This window comes from Rattus norvegicus, chromosome 7 (genome assembly GCF_021556685.1).
Source record: "Rattus norvegicus strain SHRSP/BbbUtx chromosome 7, alternate assembly SHRSP_T2T, whole genome shotgun sequence".
NCBI classification, from domain to species: domain Eukaryota; kingdom Metazoa; phylum Chordata; class Mammalia; order Rodentia; family Muridae; genus Rattus; species Rattus norvegicus.
Window position 1 is genome coordinate 137761509 of NC_141540.1, and position 20220 is coordinate 137781728.

General features: G+C 45.3%; 1 protein-coding gene and 1 long non-coding RNA gene across 4 annotated transcripts in view; one reads left to right on the forward strand and one right to left on the reverse strand.

Annotated features, from left to right (window-relative positions):
* Positions 1–883: 883 nt before the first annotated feature.
* Slc38a4 (solute carrier family 38, member 4) overlaps positions 884–20220 on the reverse strand; it is a 59748-nt gene continuing 40411 nt past the window's right edge. For all 3 annotated transcript variants that reach the window (NM_130748.2, NM_001439665.1, NM_001439664.1), the window contains 12 exon segments: positions 884–3158; positions 4500–4597; positions 5595–5739; positions 11358–11482; positions 13660–13760; positions 13906–13985; positions 14111–14386; positions 15169–15227; positions 15320–15402; positions 15493–15574; positions 17974–18066; positions 18513–18586. In NM_130748.2, coding sequence (NP_570104.1) covers positions 3057–3158; positions 4500–4597; positions 5595–5739; positions 11358–11482; positions 13660–13760; positions 13906–13985; positions 14111–14386; positions 15169–15227; positions 15320–15402; positions 15493–15574; positions 17974–18066; positions 18513–18586 — 1318 coding nt within the window. In that variant the 3' untranslated portion in view covers positions 884–3056.
* LOC108351546 (uncharacterized) lies at positions 8979–18586 on the forward strand. Its single transcript, XR_015625981.1, has 3 exons — positions 8979–9046; positions 13491–15707; positions 17369–18586. It is a non-coding gene; the product is annotated as an uncharacterized LOC108351546 (long non-coding RNA).

Consider the following 20220-nt stretch of genomic DNA (forward strand, 5'->3'; position numbering starts at 1 on the left):
AGCAAGAGACAGACAGACACAGAGAGAGCAAGAGACAGACACAGACACAAAGAGAGCAAGAGACAGACAGACACACAGAGAGTGAGAGACAGACACACAGAGTGAGAGGCAGACAGTCACAGAAAGAGAGCGGGAGACAGACAGACAGACACACAGAGAAAGCGAGAGACAGACAGACAGACACAGAGAGAGCAAGAGACAGACACACAGAGAGTGAGAGACAGACACACAGAGTGAGAGGCAGACAGTCACAGAAAGAGAGCGGGAGACAGACAGACAGACAGACAGACAGACAGACAGACAGACAGAGACAGTCGATGACCGAAACAGGCAATAGAGACAGAAAGTGGGACAGATTTGAATTGGAAGACGATGCATCGTACATGAACTTTGAAGATGGAGGAAGAGGCGATGAACCAAGGGGTGTAGGTGGCTTCTAGAAGTTGGGAAAGGCAAAGGAATAGATGAGATTCGGCCCCTAAAACTTGTGGAAAGAGGCAGAGCCACCAGAACCTTGATTTGAGGACTGCAGACTTCTTCAATAAGGTATTTGCACCCCCTGACTTTCTGAGATTGTGCCTTACCGTGCGGCCCAGGGCGACCTCAATTGACAAGTCTGCTGCTTCTGCGTCCCAGTGCTAGATCACGGGTATGTGACACCATGTCTGGCTTTAGATTTTCTATCCCGTCTATGCCATTAAGTGTGCAGTCATTTGTAACAACAGCAATAGCATGTGTGAGATGAAGGTTTCGCTGTGCCCTTTATCTTGCGGGGATGAACGTGCATCAGTTTAAGACAGGTGATAGATATGTCTACTTCTGATCCTGTCTCACGTACAAATAACTCGCAGCCTTTACCGAGGAGAGAAAAACCACAGCCAGGTCATTTGAAAAGTTCATTTATTATATACCAATATACATTCTGTAATAAAAAAAATCCTCCCAGTACATCAAACCATCTTATAAAGGCTGTAAGAAAATAAAATTTGTATCTGTTTACAAATGGGTTAAATTTACCAAAAAAAAAAAATGTACTCCGCGTATCTGCCCTGCAGCTTGTGTGAGCTCCGATCCTGAAGACGGCCACGCGAGTGAGTGGAGCTGCGTGTAGTCTTTGGCACTGCTGTATTACTCTTGAGTATCTGTCTGACTACACAAGAGGATGCTTCCCAGTTAGTCATTCTAAATGTAAAATATTTGAAATATATACAGATTGTACAGGCTCCCAAAATTTTTGGATTAATCTTTTCTATTTACATTTAATATGTTCAGATGAAACACATCTAATATTTGCAATGCACCCTTTCCGCTTTCTAATCTTGGTTTATTTCTTGGGTGAATGAAAAACGGAAAGACATCTCACAGATCCTATTTGGCGATTTTTTTTTCTCTCGGATGATAATAACTCAGAATTTGTGATAGTTTCTAGTAATGCTCGGTTTTTGTCCCAAAGCACACCATTTTATAGTACTAAACTCCAGAAAATGACACGTAAACAAACATGTTTCTGAGACCCACTGCAGAAAAGCTGTTTCAGTGTGACAGTATTATCACTACCTGGATGATTCGTGCATTTCAGACCTGGCTTCGTATTGAAATGTAAAATAAACGACCAGTGATTGAAAAACAACGGTCAAAGCCAGAGATTCTGGGCAGTGAGGGGAAACTGAACTCCACCCCATGTAAGCATCTATGGCTGTGAACAAGAACGGCAGCCTGTGTTTTGGGGTCACGTTGGTGCATTTATTTCTAACCACTTGATATTATATTAACGGCAGATGGATGCCAGTGAATTCCTATGTGAGCTAAAATAAACTGAACTCTATTCTAGACATGGTAAATTCAAAGACCGTCGTGCACTGGAAATTATTTACGAATGAGGATCCCCTTGCTTTGCTGTAGATCTTCAGAGTATTGCAAACAGCGAACAGCATCACCGGACGAGGTGAGCTTAGGTTTTTAACTTTTAGATGTCTCCAATGGATAGACACGTACACATGGATTTCTGAGCCCGCCAGCTTAATTCCCTGTCCCCGGTAATATAAATGCTTTGCCTGTGAAGAAAGAGAACTGCAAATGTAAAAAATAAAAATCCAATGTATCAAATGCCAACGTGCTGATAGCTATAGGATGAGATTATGTACATAAACATATAGCAAAAATCACAGTTTCCTGCACTGAAATGTTTATCAAATAAAAATGTATCAAACAATACTGGGTAGTGTGTCTCCACACGGACTGCGGTCTTTTGAAAATTACGAATGAGAACGGAAGACAAGAGGGGAAGCCTTGTTCAAAGACAACAAGGGACAAAAATATCAGGAACATCATGAAAAGGCAGATGTTAAAAAGCATTTTTTGGGGGGTAGTTGTTTCTTGATAATTAAAAAAAAAACCCTCTGTGTTTAGTGAGATGTTTTTAGCATTCGTCACTAAAACACTGAATGAAAAAGTCACTAATTCAGTGTAATACGCAGGTTGGGCAAACTACTCCTTGAGTGTTGAGAGGAAGTACTCTATCATGGCATCTGCCATTCAGGAACCTCACAGGGACAGCTCAAGGTATGCCCCTGCCTCAGCCAGTCAGCCGACCCTTAGTGTCGGTGTACAATGGGAGATGGCCTTAAGTGAGGACAGCTTTGCCAACCAGGGGATCTCTGTCTGATGGTCTGAGAATAGAATTATTTGTTGATCTGGGGTGGTGAGATGAGGAGTGAGCATGGGGGACAGGCTATTGTCTGCTGACGTGAGACACACAGCCAACAGGATTCAGCTTCCACAGCAGCAAACACAACTTGGGCATCACACACTGCACTGGACGGCCTGGGTTAAAACGTGCGCCACAGAATTTTAATACATCCTTCACCATTCCCGGCAAAACCCTTCCCAAGAAAACCCATATTTTTTTTTTCTTTCACATGCGTCAGATGATAGAGCTAGAAAATGTCTTCGGAATCTCGTTAATTCCTCAGACTAACATCCCAACCAAGACAACTAAAGTGTCCTTCAGACCATAATGTCGGCCGTTTCCAATAGAAGAGCATCCCCCCCAAGGATTAGTGGTGGTCGGGATTTGGAGGGTTGTAAATCCAGTCGATTATAATGAGCGCCATGCTTCCCATCATGAAGATAATTCCAGTCACGAGGAAGACCAAAGCCTGTAATTCAGAGGGAGCACGTTAGGGAGGAGTGGAGACGGGGAACAAGAGTTTGCTTTTACAACAGTGTCATGGGGTGGCATTGTGCCTTGTATATTCTTAGTGAAAAATGGCAAGTCGTTTAAGGAAGGAGAGAAAAAGGGGAACACGTAGCATACAGGTTGAGGGGAAAGCCACGGTTGACTGACAGGATACATGAAAATATGGGGGTTACCAAAAGAAAAAAAAAAGACCTAGGTGGTAGACGGAGACTGAATGCGGCAGGAAACACTCATGACCCTGACGGAGGAAGAGCAGTGTGTGTTATCACCAACTGATAAACCATATGGATAAAATGGAAGCCCAGTGTGTGTTGGTCATTTCTGGAGAAAACAAAAAAAAATGTAGCTATCATCCTAAGTAGGAGTATTGGCAACACATCTGTCTTTCAGAATTTTTCCGAGTTCGTATATACTCCACATAGACCCATCTTTTCATTCTACCTGCTGGGGAGCAGCAGGTAGGTGACTGTGGTTAGCAGGGGACTAGGAGACAACTTGACCCACTTTTCATCTGGTCCGAATGACAGTGGGTCACAGCCAAGGGACACTACAGCAGACACCCAGGGAAGGGTGGAGCACATGGAGGCCAGACTTGGGAAAAGGAGGGGTCTGTACTATCAAGCTGCCCTTATGTCCCCGGGAACCCCAAGAAGTGAATGGCTTTAAGGGCCAACTTGCATTTAGAAGTATGCTTTCTCAAGCCTTAATAGAAGACCTATTTTAACCGGTCACTGATAACACTTAATTATTGGTAAAATATCAATGGCGGCTTACATCTGAAAATATTAGCAAAAAAGAAACAGTGGTTCTATTTTTTTTATATTGTAATCCAAACAGCAGAGTCTATAGGGAGATGAATATAAGGGAGATAAATAGACAATAAGTAGGTGGAAGGGAAATCAAAGCCATCTTCGCCCTTGTGAATCTAGCAATTCACAAGGGACTAAAATTCTGGCATTACCCCAACACCGCAAGGGAACCTGATAACTTAGTATGTCACAAATCACATTCAGCCTGGCACTGGACACCAGTGTGCACATGACATACGTGCCTGTGGCAAATTTACCAAGCCAGCATTTACCACACAGAACTCAACAAAATATTCAGATATTTGTTACTTGAAGGAGAGAAACCCTAGCGTCCTCAGATGGTCAGAAACTCTCTCTTCCCTGCCACTCTGTCTCTAGCTTCAGTTTTTCTGTCTTCTGAATGACTGCTTCGTTTCTCGAAACCATGTGTTTTCTGGCTTACTCTGAGTAGCCGAATAGATACAGGAGGGGATATGGCAAGTCTTACTTACCCCAATCTTTTGGGGTGATCGAAGGGGTTCTTTCTTGACAAGCTTGAGATAAAAAGCTGCCGGAAGAATGAAAATCAGCATGGTGGCAGAAGAAGCCCCTGAGGAAAGAGATGCAGGGTGGGTTAGTGTCTCCCAAGGCTGGTTGTCCTGGAAAAGATCATCTCTGCAAGCCCTGGCTTTAGGACCAACAAATAGAATGCTACCTTGTTATTTTTAGCATTAAAAGCAACGTTTAAGCCATAGGTCATCTTGATTATTTCTTCCTATTAAAATGTGCCTCATACCATAGCATCGTAAGTATAACTATAGTAAGCAGTAAAAAGCCAATCAATACAAGTTGGTAAAGACTTGGAAATGTAACTACATACTCAGAGGGCCGAACACACCATGCGTGCTTCCTGTCTGCTCTTACTTTGTAACTTGTTCACACCTGGCTCTCTCTCTCTCTCTCTCTTTTTTTTTTCTTTCTTTTTTTCTTTTTTCTTTTTTTCGGAGCTGGGGACCGAACCCAGGGCCTTGTGCTTGCTAGGCAAGCGCTCTACCACTGAGCTAAATCCCCAACCCCCACACCTGGTTCTCTTAAAAGTCATTCTGTCCTTAAAATCTAGTAAACCCTCTGCCTGGATTAAGAAATTAAGTGTACTATAACAGACCATGGGGTTAAAGGAAATGAGATGATTTGGGCTATCCACCTCCTGTTTCTCCAGACTCCAGAGAGCTTGCGGTACTTAACACCTGTCCTCACTCATCGCTGGAAGACACAGCTACTGCGCATGCCCAAATCATGAGTCGAAGCCAGAGCTACTGCGCATGCCCAAATCCATTGTCCACAAAAAAAGGCGTGCGACTTGGTTTCTTTGAGGCTCAGTTTCCTCATCTCTTGAAAAGGCCCTTGGACTAAGGCTATAGGTGACTCCCAGCATCAATTGGGAGGGAGGGGGCACTGCCAGCGCAGTCACGGAGCCCATCAGGGGCTGGCAGGGTTCTTAGCCTGGAGGGAACTGGGAACCCTGTCTACACTGCACCATCCCTGTGTCTGCCATTTAAGGAGGTGTAAGTTTGTGCCGACCAAACAAAAGCTTTTCTGAAACTTACCTATGAATCCAAAGATGTATTTGATGGTAGGCACGAGGATGACCAGGACGTTGTTGAGAGCGATGATGATTGCAGCGATCCCGAAATGCTTCACCCAGCTGAAGGGTCTTCTTGGAAACAGCAGTGTGATCACTGAAGTACGGATCTGCAACGAGGGCGTGCAAAGGCATAGTCGCCTCTTTAATTTCTGTTTTTGATCTCTGCTGCGGTTTTAAGTATTCTAACAGAAAGCGTTTTGTTTTTATTTTAATCCCCACCCCCGGACCCCAACACACACACTTAAAAATCTCTTTGACTTTTTCTCACGTTGGTTGTGAGAAAAGCGCTTATCAGTTTAACTGCTTCTAACTTTGGACGACTGAACAGCATTTAGCCCATTCGCATCGCTGTGCAAACTTCACGCCGATTTTCGTGCCTGGGAGTGATATTTTTTTTCTTAGTTGTATAACATGAGTTCTCGAATGTATTCTTCGCTAAAAAAAAAAAAATGATTTTGGGCAGAATAGATAAAGTAACAGCTTCGAGCAACTTGGAGCCAGTGAAGCCCTTGCCTAGTGATCTAAGCGGGTCTTATTCTCATTAGACCAAGCATCGAGGACGACATGCTGGGATGACTTACACAGACTGAAGCAATTTCTGTAGACCTGGCTTTTCCCCTAACTTTCCGTTTTATTTACCGTTTTCCGCTGGTATTTTAAAAAAGAAAAATGTGATACTTTCTGTGTTTCTCCTCCTTTCTCCCCCACACATTAATAGATTACAGATCCCTAAAAGTCAAACAATGGAACGTAATAATCCCGACATTCCTCAGAGGCCCTCCCCCAGTCATTTGCACATAGCAGACGCTCAGTAAACGCTGAGTTAAACTGACAGCAGGAATCTTTCCGCTCCCCAGGGACTTCTCCACAGATTCCAGCCGTGTTTCAGCAGCTGGAATATGTATGCAAAGGCTCAAGAGAGGCTCCACTTGCTGCAGAGCCCAAGTAAATGGCGTGTCAGTGGATAAAGAGGTCACTACGGACAGAGGGATAGAGCATTTGGGCTCAGACAGCCCGACACACACACATGCTTATCTCTGGCATCTGTTTATGAGGCCACTCATTTTGGACTTGGTAGAATTACTCTGTCTGCCTTCCGGTGGGTAAGCAAGAGCTTCTCTTGCTTGGAGGCAATCGATTGATTCTCAGTCCCGAACTCTAATAGCGGTGTGGAGGCGGAAGCTCACAGCAGAGACAGCAAATGCGAACTCCATTTTGAAACGTGTATGGGCAAACCAAAAAAAATGCAAGCTAAATGGCCCACAGTTTCTCCTGAGGCATTCCTTGCATACCATACTGGAAAATTAAAGCCATCTGTGTGGGTCAAAGGGAACTCCATTTCTAGAGTGGCAAGCTACACAGTCCAGTCTTGCAAATGGCTTAACAGCAACTTTGTGAAAGGATTTAAAAGTCGGAACAGTGAAAAATATGAAGCTTGCCGTGAGAAGCAGGAAGAGGAAAGCAAGAGTTCGACTCCTTTCCCCAGACGCTGGGACAGTCTACATTATGACCCGTGAAGAATGGCTGTCTGATATTGTCCACAAGTCGGTGGGCTTGTGGTAAGTTTTCTGTAGTGACAAGTGTTGTTCAAGAGTGCATCTGACTGGGAATCCAGCTGAATGCAGACCCATGGCTCCTGAAGACACAAAGTTTCTGTTTTTTGATTTGTTGTTAAAATGATACACTGGGTTAAAAAACACAACAACAATAGCCCCCAAAGTAAAGAAACAAACAAAAAAAAATTGGGTCAAGGGCAATCCAGTCTGTTCATGGTCTCTGAGAATGAACATGGCTTCCTAAAATCGTTGTGGTAGACTAAGGTTTGGTCTACTGAAATGAGGGGACAGAAAATGTACAGGAATAAACAGAGCAAGGTTGGAGCGAACGGGGAAGGCTTTGCTTTCACGATGAGTGAGCGGAAAGAAAATCCCTCACAGGACTGAAGGACCACGGAGTGTTATTGCCCCTCTGAAGAGGGCGTGGGTTAGGAGGCTGGCTGAGAGTGGCCTTGGGAAGGGTTAGAAGGGAATCATTCCATATTACAGCGCCACCTTTAGAAGAAAGTGGATCCAAACAGCTGGGGCAGCTCTGTTTACCCATGGGACAACAGAGGCATCTCAGTCCTATTACCCACAGGCCCTGGTGCTCCCCTTACCCATGTACCCCTTTTCTACTGATGAAAGCTGATGAGGATATAAAAATGTGGGTGAGAGGCGGGCCAGGGAAGTTCCTAGCACCAGCCAGGGCCCCTGACCCAGAATGACTTTAGAAAGTCAATTGTTCCTACACAGTGTGTGTCTCCAGCCCAGTCTGTGAGGAGGAGCTTTATGAGGGGACCCAGTGTGAAGGACATAGATGTGGGAGTCAACTAGAAACTGACAGCCTTGACTGATACTCTCCATAAACACAGATTCTGCTACTGAGCAGAAATGACTCCATTGTGTTACAGGGTTGTCTGGGGATAGCATCTTAGGAATACCAACTCTACTGGGCTTCCTGCCAAAGCCCACCCACCATACTGCCATGCCTGAGTCTGTGCACGCCTCAGAACAGGAGACCCGAAGGCAGTACACGCCGGAGGGGCGATAGTTCTGTGAGAAATGAAATAGATGGTTCTAGAGAACCTGGGCGGTGATCTTCTGAACGTATTACAGGTAGGACATGAGCCCGTCCACTTAGGATAAATTGTAAAGGTTACTTGCTTTTCTATCCTCTGTGGTAACATGTGAACCTGACTGCATGAAACGAAGCAGTTATGAATGTTGCCATCCATCCTCTGGAAGGAGTTGTGTCCCATAGTGGACGGCCCACCCTGTGCCTAAGGAGAGCTATGCTAAACTGCTAATGGAAGCTAGCCTTGACCCATTTAACCACCGCACTGCCCAGCAAACATCACAGACCGCTCCTATACACTTGCGGTAAGAAGGAAAAACCCAACCCAACTTGAGATGACAAATAGGATAAGAGAAAACCGAGCAGACAAACTCTTAGCCTGTCGTCTAAGAACCTCCTTATCATTTGTTGCAAGAAAAAGAATGCAGAATAGTAGCTAAAACTGGTAGACTTGAACCCAAGATCAGGTCTCTTTTGTCACTTATGCATGGTAATATGAAGGCCAACAAAGAAGTTTCTCGGTGGTCAAATGTTTCTGAATGCAAAGAACGCAGTCCCAGAGAGCCGTCTGGCATCCAGGAGAGTCACACCCTGTATTTGATTCACAGAAGTCCTGCCCTCAAGTTACAAGAAACAAATAAAACCACTATCCATAACAACTCTGTAGGGGGAGGTGCTGATACTAAGGTCAGGTTCCCTGATTGGTTCTTGATTTTGTCAATAGAGAAGGCTGGGAGCCAATTGCTGGGCAGAAGGTACAGGTGGGACTTCCGGGTCCCTGGAGGAAAAGACGGATGCAGGGTAAGAGAGGGAGCTTTTCTTTGGTGCACTGGAGTTAAAGGGATGCTGCAATCATGTAAGGCCTTGGGGACAGCTAGGTACAGCAGCCTCCGCTACAGGTGGGTGGCCAAGGATGTGGAGGAGAGACGGATATAATGAACTGATGAGGGCATGCCTTTCGGTGCAGGAGATTCAGCGTCCTGCCGTTGTGCCGAAAAAGGCGAGCTGTAAAGTGACAAGCTGAGTGTTTTTATCCGCTATCCGCAGATTCAAAGGTCTCGGGTGGGGCTGGTAACGTGAACCCCTGCGGCATGGGTCACAGGTGTGGACTAGTGGGGCGAAAGGCAGATAGAGAGAAACAGAGCAGACGGATCAGTGCTGGTGGCTTGGCGAGCTAAGCCGGGAGTAGCCAGAGCGCAATCAGCTCCTGGGCAAAGACAGTAGCATGGCTTTAAAACTACAATCGAGGGGTTGGGGATTTAGCTCAGCGGTAGAGCGCTTGCCTAGCAAGCGCAAGGCCGTGGGTTCGGTCCCCAGCTCCTGAAAACAAAAACCTACAATCGACACAACTTTGTCCAAAACACATCAGAATTTGGCCTTTTAGACCTTGACTGGGACAAGGCAGTCGCCACGCATCTGTCTCTGTCGCTGTCGCGGCCATTTGATCTTCTCACCCAGATCCTCATTCCCATGGGTTAACGGCACATGAATACACCAGAAAACAAGTTCATACAGGAGAGGCAAGATTCACTCGAAAAAATTTTTTTTTCATATCCAACACTGCTGGTTCATCCTCTGTGCAGCCACTATTCTGTCTGTGACTGCTGTTAACGTTTACCTGTAACTGTGCCAGCGAAAAACCATGTTGTGCACAAGGTCCTACTGCTAACAGAGTGAGACTGCACTAGAAAGGGTGGGCATGGGTTATTTCTCTGGATGATAGTTCTTATGACCAATTTCGATCCTAATGGCATCCACCACTAACAAACGACTATTGTTCCCCTATGATCAGATCTAGCCCGGGGCATTTGCTCTCATACAAGGTAACAATTTCTAAGGGAGGTTTGGGTTTCCAACGTCAAGATGTACTGTCTGTCCAGGCTAGCTAGAACTTCCCATTCTGGAAATCAGCCTTGCCTTAGCTCACCAGTTATCTGCTCGACAAATGAGCACAGCCACATCCATCAATCTCTCGAGACTACAGCTCAAAAACACCATAGTAAAGCCCATGGGTAAAGCAAAGGGAAAGTATGTAACAGATTTCCTTGCACAAGATACTTAAACAGTGACACAGGTGTCAAAGAACTTCCTGCTCAAGCCCGAGTTCATTTTATGCTAAAGTTCCCCAAATGGCATGCAGAATGTTCTCAGATATATTAGAGGCCGGGCGTTATTTGAGCGTCAAGTATTAGCACGACAGTGGCAGGGATTTGATTTCATGTGCTCATGAAAAAGGAATGTGCCAAAATACACTTTCAGCACACAAGCCGTGCTTAAAGTGACCACGGCCCATTATTTAAGTGGCTCCCTGATGCCGGGTCCTGGGCAGAACATTTTGTACACCAGTGAGGCTGGCTACTGAGTCTCGCTTATTTTTGCATCCCTAAAATGGATGAGTAAACCGAATGTTTACCGAAGGGACAGAGTTGGCAGGGAGGTGGAAACCAGTGTTTGTCCGTAGGTGTGGCTCACATCCTCACCCACACCAGTCCGGTAGTGTGAACCCAGGACTAACCGATAGCCCTGACTAGAGACAAGGAGCAGGAAGCTCAAACACCAGAAGGCACGTGTCAGTTCTGGGGGAGAGACTAAAAAAAAAAAAATCACTTCCATTGTGTCTTTCCCATTCGCCATCAAGATGTCAGATTCGATAATCTGACCTGTAGATGTTACATCAGTACAGGCCGAGGAACAAACGGAAATACCATCAAAGCTGTGGCAAGACACGGAGTGATCTTTAAAGTTTGTATGACTTTGGCTCTCACATTTCGAGTCTGAAGCACTTCTCTTATTTCGTATTAGTCAATAGATAACAGCCCAAGCTCTACCTTTTTTTAAAATTGAATTTAAAAATAAAGTTCTTGTTTTTCTCATACTTTAAAACACTAACATTGCTATCATCCATCTATCTATCTATCTATCTATCTATCTATCTATCTATCTATCTATCTATCTATCATCCATCCATTCATCCATCTGGTCAACCTTAAGTTGACCTACATTCTACGAGAAAATAATAATTGGCCGGAACACACAACTGCAAGCGCATAGATACCTAAGTTCACACCGAGTCAGAGCATTGCACCCAGCCTTCAGAACTCCGTGTACTTACGGGGAACAGGACGATGGGCACAGTCAGTGTCACCGCCACCAGCACTGCCAGGCGTACCATGAGAAGAGCCGTATCAAATGTGTAGACTTTACTGTAGGCATGGAGCAACTCGTCCTCAACTTCCCCTGAAAGAGGAAGAGTTGGGGTGGGGTTACCAAGTTGGCACCAGCTCTTCACAGGAGCGCATGATGGCGCACATTCACATGTGGAGGCCAGAGGCTGATGTTGGGATGTTTTCCTCAATCACTTTTTCGCCTTATTTTTGAGGCAGGGTCTCTCACTGAACCTGGGCTTGCCATTTTGGCTAGACGGGTCAGCCAGCAAGACCCTGGGATCCAGTCCTAGCACTGGCGTTTCTGACTCCACACCCAGCCTTTAACACAGGCGCTAGGGATTTAAACCCAGGTCATGCGAGGTTTTAAAAGGTTGTTTCTTACAAAAATCGTTAGACAAACAGGCAAGGATCAATCGCTGTGTGGTTTTCGTTTTAAAACTGGCTTGTCAGCCATTTTACTCTAAGATCTATCTGTTGCCTTCTTTGAAGACAGCCATTCAGAATTCCAAACCCAACCATACATAGATACCTATGAAATCAAGACACGAATGGCACATGGATGTATAGGAATCACGGGTAGCCAGTTTCCCCCTCTATTACTCTCAAGATGAGACTAAGGGTGCAAATGCATTCAGTGGTATTGATCTTGACTAACGGATAACCAGCGAGAGGATAATACCAAATCATTAACCAAAGAGGAAAGACTCCTGGGCAATGGCGGCTCCTCCTGGGTCACTTCCTCCTGATTTGTCATGCATTCCATTTAACTTACCAAATCAACTTTGTAAAAAAATGGAGGTTCCGGGAGGAGGAAGAACTATTTACAACTTTGCAGCCAATTTTCGAGAATCCAATTTACTATATATGCACACTTCCTTTTCTATTTTAAAATAACTGAGAAGTCTTCCAAAGTGTCGCATGTTTTGCAATAAACACTTGATGACAGAACTCAAGAAAAGTTGCAGGTGCTTATTAAAATGTCTACTTGTATTGACGCCTTGACCAGTGTGCAAATATGATAACACACCTGCATTTGATTAAAATCATTTTTCTACTGGGCTACCCTTTCTGGAAGGAGTAAATAATGCTAACTGTTAAGATGCCTCACATCAGACGGGGTGTTTAATGCATATGTGGCCATGTATACATACATACATACATACATACATACATACATACATACATACATACATTCATAAATACATATGTAGGAACGTGTATATGCATACATATTCTATATACTATTATATAAATATTTTATATATAATCACAATCTAGAATAGTGTTTGAAGGGAATCTCTTGTGTCGTTTGCCTTGGGATATGATTACCCTAGTAGAATTGAACAAAATGAAGCAGACATTCTGTTTAATGCATTAAGGTGCCAGCTTTCACTGACTGGTAAGGAAGGAGCAGCTTCAAACTGGCAACCACTTTTCCCTAAAAAGAGTTTCCCTGGGCATTCGTTCTCGTGGTTTCTAGCCTCAGGTGGGCCAAGAAACTTGACAAATATCCAAATATCACCTAAACATGGAGGAAAGTAACTTAATTTGAGGGATTTGGGGTGTGTGTGTGTGTGTGTGTGTGTGTGTGTGTGTGTGTGTATGCACAGACACGCGGGTGAGTAAAGTTGAACATACATGTGCATGTAAAGGTTGGCGTTGAGGGTCATCCTTAGCTCCATGTGTGTACTGTGTGTGTGTATGCACAGACACACGGGTGAGTGAAGTTGAACATACATGTGTATGCAGAGGTTGGCGTTGAGGGTCTTCCTTAGCTGCTTTCTATCTTATTCCTTGAGGCAGGCTCTCTCACTGACCATTGCTCACAGATTTTCGTAGCTTAGCTAGCTTACAAGTGCCAGGGATTCTCCTGTCTCCCTCCGCTTGTCCATGCTGGGAATCCGACCATGCACTGCCATGCCTGCATTTGTATATGGGTGCTGGCGACCCAGACTCAGGTCTCATGCTCAGATGCAAAGTACTTTACCTCCTAAGCCACCATGCTAGCTATAATTTGAGAGACTTTGAAAAAAGAAAAATCAACAAACCTCCACAAATTGCTAAAATCTATTCGCCAGGAGGATCCAGAGACCACCGTCTTCGGGAAAGTGGCAAAGCTAACCAGCGTGTGGAGAGGGCACCATCTACAGACCATGCTACTCACAGAAGGAACTGAAAAGAGTTGTATGCACCCGGGCGAACTACCAGTCCAACCACAGAGAGAACGACTGGGACTGGGTGACCTACCGTAGAAGCTTAGATAGCCAAAGAGCGCAGCAAGCAGGTACATGACGAGCATCCCGGTGATGGAAATATTGGACACCGTCTGCATCTTTCTCCGGGACCGACTAGGAAGAAGAAGAAGAAGATCGAGCTTCAGTTCAAGACCACCCTTGCTCAGAAAGCTGTAGGGTAAGCCTGCTTATACAAAGCGTCATTGAACAAATGAACTTTGCAAATCACATTAGAACGCCAAGACAATGGCTGCCTTACTCCTTAAGCTCGCTGTAGATGGGAAGGACCTCAGGGTGGCAGACGAAAGCAAACGCCAGGATTGGAATCGCGTAGGCCGTCTGCAAAACAAAGACAACAGCGTACACCTAGAGGTCCAGCATGGATGCTGATTCCGGAGAGCCTCAGCTTATAAAATAAGATTCAGAGACCACAGTACTCCGCCCGCCAGGGGCCTGTCACTTACGCGGGAATTGAATACAAAGTACTTGGGTTGACATTTGTCCCCACTGTGGGCTTCGTACTCCACACCACTGCCGTGAAGAGGGCCTGCGGCTGGCTTCTCATCCAGCCCTTCCGGGTCTCGGTGAGTGTAGTCCACCATGAAGTTCATGCCCGTGCTCTCCGAGTTATTGGGTAGCATGATCACGTGCATGGGAAGTGTGTTGTTGAACGTCAGGTTCCCGTTATTGTGATCCAGAACAGGCAGAGGGCAGGGTATTTGGAACTTTTTGTAAATCACCTAGAGCCAGTCATTACCAAGTCGAAACAACAGAAAACAAAAATCGTCAAGCTTTGAGGGGGTGGGGGTGGGGAACAGTGGAATAAAAATCCATCCATGTGACTTTAGGGATGCAGGGAGAAACACTCAATTGAGGGTTTGCTGAAGCTACCGGGCCACAAAGACTCCGTCTGGTTTCAGTTCAAAGGAAAGATCGGGAACTATGATTGGCCACATTCTAGGCTCCATTGAGTGCACTCTAGACCTTTCTGACTCTTCTGTGACAAAGATCATTTCTTCATTACGTATCCTATCAAACTACACGAGTCAACCAAAAGTCCTTTCCCTTCCTTTACATCTCTGGGGGGAAATGACTTACAAATTTTGCACCCATGATATTTCAAGGAATTTCACCTTTGTTGGAATTGATTTCTTCTTTGACTCTACTGAGTAGAAAGTGCAAGAGAGCACAGCTGGTACAGACAGACAGAGCCCCAGCTTGCTCCTGTCTGCCACCCCCACCTTCTTAAACACTGCATCGCTATCACCCACCCAGAATATGCCATTGGCTAGGACCCTGCCACTGTGAGTTATTCAGCTATTCTTAAAGCCATGACCGTCCTTTTCTCATTCCAAACTAGAAGACAAAAAAATCGCTTGTGATGCAAGAGCTATTTCATGCTAGCGAAGACCTTGAGCAAAAAAAAACAAAAAAACAAAAAAAAAAAAACAAAAAAACGAGGACACGGATAAAACACGGCACGCCCACCAGGCTACGAGGATCGTGTCAACCAAGCACTCACCACACTGACGAAAAACACCATGCAGGTGAGGGAAAATCCACTGGTGTAGCCAAGGTAGCCTAGGAATTAGCAGAGATAGTTCAAAAGAGCGTGTCTACTAGAAGACGAAGTAAATGACAGACACACTCTCAGTTAAACAGTGAATTGATACCTAAATTTTTAAGGAGAGAGAGTGGTAGGATGATCCCCACGGACACAAATAAGACGAGGTAGTTGCCATTGAGGTACCACTCCCTAGAAAAGAAAGAGAGAGGGGGTGTTGGGAACAGAAGGGATCAACCACACATGAGCCCCATGGTATTGCGGGGAGAAGGTAAGTCATACCCAGTGTTTTCTTCAAGTCCCATGAACACTCTGATCACTTCAGGCAGCTCGTACTTAATGATGAAGAGGTAGCTTGACATGGCTGAAATGGACAAAGGGACAGATTAGCGTCAGTCTGCACACTGTCGTCCCACGCAAGCCAAGAGAAGGCGGGGCATTTGGGACACCCATTCCCCACTCCCCCAGCGTTTGGGACATCCATCCTCCTTGAAACGGTGAGCATCTCATCTCTAACCCTTCACAAGCAGACGCCTGTCCTTCATCCCCTACACAGGGCGGCGGTTGCTAACAGTGTCCATGTTGATTCTGGGTTAAATCCTTCTTGGGTTCTAAGGGAACTCCTGGTCCCATGTCCTCACTGTCAGTCACTAGAGACCATTACAGACTGAGGGATGTGTGTCTCTGGGTGGTGGTCTGACAAAAGGAAGGCCGAGGCCAAATGCAAGAGAGCAGAATCTCTTGTCACTTCAGTCACTGGAGCTCTCCCCAAGTAACAGCTGTCTGGTCCTCCGTGCTCTCCCAGAGCTACACGACGAATCTCAGAGCAGAGACCAACAACAGAGTATGAGACATGGTAGCTTAACCCTGTTTTGCTGTTAAGGGGTTGCTCCTTTTCCTCTCATTCCCATTTCCCATTGGTCAAGGAAAAAAATCACAGGAAGGGTCAAACTTCATCTACACTATCTTGAAAATGTCATAAGATCTGTAAGACCTCTCCCTGTATACCCCCTCGTGTGTGTGTGTGTGTGTGTGTGTGTGTACATGTGTGTGTATGTGTGTGTGTACGTGTGTGTATGTGTGTGTGTACGTGTGTGTATATGTGTGTACATGTGTGTGTATGTGTGTGTGTGTGTGTGTACGTGTGTGTGTGTGTGTAAAACAAATGGAGAAACAAAACAGATCTCTTATGGGAGACATTTGTGCGACATTCTTTTCCCAGTCCACCCTTGGGTGCAATTTGCTCTTAACTTGTTATCTGACACATGGTCAAAGGATAATTAAGACTAAAACTGACCGAGTCGGGGGCTGTAGCTCAGGGGTAGAACAACTGTCTAGCATACACAGAGATCTAGGTCCCACGCTACCGCAACAGGGAAAGGCCAGTTTTACCTAGAAGCTGTCAATGTGTGCTCTACCCTTCTGGCGTGGTTATGGAACAGACCTTTAAGTTGTACACTGACTTCTGACTAGTTCCAAGTTAGTCCCTAAGGTCCCATGGAGGTAAGATGTATGGTTATCATTTCTGATGCTGCCTGACTCTGTGGGGTCCTCATTTGACCATCTGATATGTCTTGGAGAGGACAGGTCCTTACTTACCCTATCCTGATGCTCAGGACATCAGGATTTTGATAAACCTGTGACACAGGCAAGACCATACTGTGACAAAGGGCAGACCGCATGGGAAGCACAGAGCCCCTGACTTCTCCAATACCTGCTGTGTCTTCTGCCCACGTGGTTTGGTTAATCTTTACAAAGTCCTTGGCTAGAGCAGAATCTTACAGAGGGTAAACAGACGTTTCTGATGAGCTGGCTCGCTGAGGGACCATTCGATTTTAAAGCTCATATCTGCTGAGTCTCGGTGACATCACCGTTAATGTGTTTGGTCTTTGGAAATTCAGGGTGCTACAGACCCGTGCGGGTAATGTCAACATCATCCTGCTGGTGCTAAGGCAATGGGGGTGAGCGGCAATCCCTTAGGGGGCGGAGAAGTCGAACTGTTCTAAATGTGGAGTTGCTAATTTAAGGGATCCCAGTGGCTCCCCTTATGCCAAATCGTTAATCATATGAAATCAAGTGAGAGCATTTTTCCCCCGGGGTGGTAGCGTGCAACCTTATCTCTCTTAAAGCCACACTACTTGTGTTTGCCTTGACACAGATCACTTTGAGCTACATCTGGATGCTAAGCAGTGCCTGTACTGACGCTCAGAACAGCCACGGTGCCATCGCCCGGCCTGGGGAGTTAAGGGAGAAACACATTCAGGTCTCCTTATTTCTCCTTCCATCCCATGTCGCAAGCTAGAGCGAGCATGAAGTCTTATGAAATGCTTGATAATTTAAATCCCCGTAAGGCTTAAGGCTGAAGATTTCAACCAAATGGGCTTACATGCGAATGGCTCCAATCCAGTAAAAAGAGGGAAAAAAAAGCCAAAAGTAAACAACAACAACAATAAAAAAAAACAAAAAAACAATTCCAGCGATTCTGGAGACGTCCACACAAGACTTTAACCTTAAAAACCTAAGGATCAATGAATGCACAGTGGGCACCATGGGACTGGTTCAGTGTTAGGGCTCATGCATACTCAGACCTGATGGGTTCAGTTGTGGGTGCTGGAGGTGTGGTGAGATTAAAGACTACACTGTGGTTGTTTTCCTGTGCAGCCAGTTGTTTGTTTCGGAAGTTTCTTTATTTGATGTTTCTGTATTTTGCTGAGCATCCTACAGAAAGTACCAGTGGTCCACTGCAAGCCGCCGCCCCCTCACCTCCAATGTTCTGCATTGTAATAGAGATAAAGGCTCCAATTTTCCCAGGCCATCCAAACGCCTTCTCTCCCAACTTTTCATAGATCAAAGACCCTATAAGAAAAAGATAAAATTGCAGTGTTAGGGGATTGTTTTCATGCCCCTAGCATTTCCTTATATAACGCTGGGATACTAAGCACATATAACTAAATAGTACAGAGAAATGATCCCCAGAGACCCAGGTGCAATGCCAAATGCTCTCCAAACAGAAACAATGGCGCCACTCGATTGAGCTGTATACCCCTAGTAATAACAGCTATCTCCTCCCATTTGCCAGAAGTCTTTTCCTCCCCCATTTGGCTTTCACCCTTGGTTCTCACTTGACCGGTTAACTAAAAATTTTGAGAGAAAGCATGGCTGGGGTCAGAAAAAAAAATGATCCGTGACACTGAGTTACATCCTTTTTAGCTTATAACGCCGTGTGAGTGGCGGGATTCTTTCGTGAGAATCAGACTCAGAAGATAGCCTTTGGCAGGAGTTAGGACGTAAGGGTGGAGTACCTCCTTCCTTGGCTGTCTTCAGTAAAAGGTGAACCGAGTAGAGCGATAGAATTGCCACAGTAAGAAGCATGATTCTGCAATGAGACAGAAAGCAGACAAGACAGATTTGTAACAGGTGAAACACTGTTGCGCTGAACGTTGCGAATACAAACTATAATGGTAATTCTGTCTCTTCAGTCACCAACTCTGCAGAAAAAATAAATATGGATTTTGGAGGATTCTGGGAAATTCTTTTCACACTGCCACATGTCCCCTCGATGCCGTACAACTGGGACTTTTCTACACTCTAGGTGCTTCAAGTACTACCTAAGGCTCCTTCTCTGGCACTCCCAGGGAGATCGACACTTCGTTCTGTGCATTCAGACTGCTGGGTTACACACTTGGAGCTGCTCTAGCTGTGTGGGTGTAACCCCTCTTCCAGAAAGCAGGTGTTCCAGAACAGTCTAACCAATGGCTTTCTTTTTTTTTTTTCTTTTCTTTTCTTTTTTTTTCGGAGCTGGGGACTGAACCCAGGGCCTTGCGCTTGCTAGGCAAGCGCTCTACCACTGAGCTAAATCCCCAATCCCAACCAATGGCTTTCTCATCTGCGCAATGTGAATCACCTCTTTGGAAAGAACTTACGTAGTCTAGATTATGGAAAAATAATGTGCATCGGTTCCTCTACCTTAAATGGGTGCCCGCCGCGGCATACATTCTAGAAAACGAAATCCATGGAGTGCTATGTTGCTTGCTTTGAATTAAGTGGGGGGACAGCCAAGCCTGTTCCTTAATTTCCTACACACACAAAGCACGTCCTGTGGTGTTTAGCAGTGTGATGGCTCTGCTCAAGTCAACATGCTAAACGAAATGAAGGTTTCGTTTGACGTGTGGAATGTCACGTTCTCCAGAAGTTGATCCGTGGCTCTGTGTTTGGGGAAAGTACTTTCTGGTCCTGCTCATCAATGATCTGTGATAATTTCATAACTACTTTTAATGCCGTGAACAGTTAATGAGAAGGCAGCCTTTTGTCTCAAAAGTTGTGTTCACTACACAGTCATAGAGATAGGCAAATATATTATGAGACTACCATTCAGGTGGTAAATGGCTAATCGTTTTCAAACAGGGTTTACTGAAGTTGGTATAAAAATCCATTCAGCTAAAGACTATTATACATGAAATAGTTCACTCAACACAAGATAAATATTTATAGTTCTGCTCCTCAGTCCTTAAATAGCTGTGTGATTACATAATCATCTGTGATGTCAGAGCACAGACAGCATATATTTAAAGTGGAAGTGTGGCATTCTTAGACAGTTAGCTCTCTGGCACAGTGTTTGGGACCAGGCTGTGTGTTCACACGGCTCCCAGTGTGCGACTTTATGTTTGCGAAGACGATGGCTACAGACAAGTGTGTCTTGGAAAATACCAAACTCTGTGTAGCCACGCAGACGCCTGTGGTTGTCCATCACAGGCGAGGCTCCTGTCTGGCCATCCTATTGGTCAGCTGTGGGATGTTACTACTTTCGGGCAGCCTTTGTCCAAGTGTGGTGAAAGTGCACGGATTTAGAAACCGGCTTCCGTCACTCCACAAACATCCTCTGTGTTCTCTGAAGCCCTGCGTTAGGCTTCAGGAGAAGGTATGTGGTGAGACGTGGGATCAGTTCTCTGGGTCTCATTGTCTAGCAAGGGAGCTAGGCACCAACTAAGCAACTCAGACAGACGCACAAGG